General features: G+C 37.7%; 1 protein-coding gene across 1 annotated transcript in view; it reads left to right on the top strand.

Annotated features, from left to right (window-relative positions):
• SLC9A3 (solute carrier family 9, subfamily A (NHE3, cation proton antiporter 3), member 3) overlaps positions 1–430 on the top strand; it is a gene marked incomplete at its 5' end in the record, with an annotated part of 25,898 nt that overhangs the window by 8,379 nt on the left and 17,089 nt on the right. The window contains 1 exon segment of the mRNA XM_009587854.1: positions 1–106. This exon segment is cut by the window's left edge and continues 16 nt beyond it. Within this exon segment, the coding sequence (XP_009586149.1) occupies positions 1–106 (106 nt within the window).

Consider the following 430-nt stretch of genomic DNA (forward strand, 5'->3'; position numbering starts at 1 on the left):
GTCGTGTCACCAAGCACGTGAGAATCATTGAACCTGGATTTGTGTTTATCATTTCCTACCTGTCCTACCTCACAGCAGAGATGCTTTCTCTTTCTGCTATCCTTGCGTAAGTCTCTTTTTATTACTGCCTTTGAAGGGGCTGAGAAGGGAATATGGTTTTTAAAAACATTGAAAAGAAAGACCTAAATTATATAGGACAGCTATAGAATATGACACTCATGAAGCTTATGCTGAATATTACTATCTTCACACTGCAGTAGATTATAGTTTGCAAACACTGTCATTCGCCCTTGAAAAGGAATGCAAGTTTTCCAGTGTCTGCTGTGCAACATGAGAACTTCCTTTGAAAAATACAGACTTGACTCCTTCCTCTTTGTGATTAATATTACTTCAATAACTAACACTTGTCCATCTGTATTGACATCTTTCC

This window comes from Fulmarus glacialis, unplaced genomic scaffold (genome assembly GCF_000690835.1).
Source record: "Fulmarus glacialis isolate BGI_N327 unplaced genomic scaffold, ASM69083v1 scaffold9321, whole genome shotgun sequence".
NCBI classification, from domain to species: Eukaryota; Metazoa; Chordata; class Aves; order Procellariiformes; family Procellariidae; genus Fulmarus; species Fulmarus glacialis.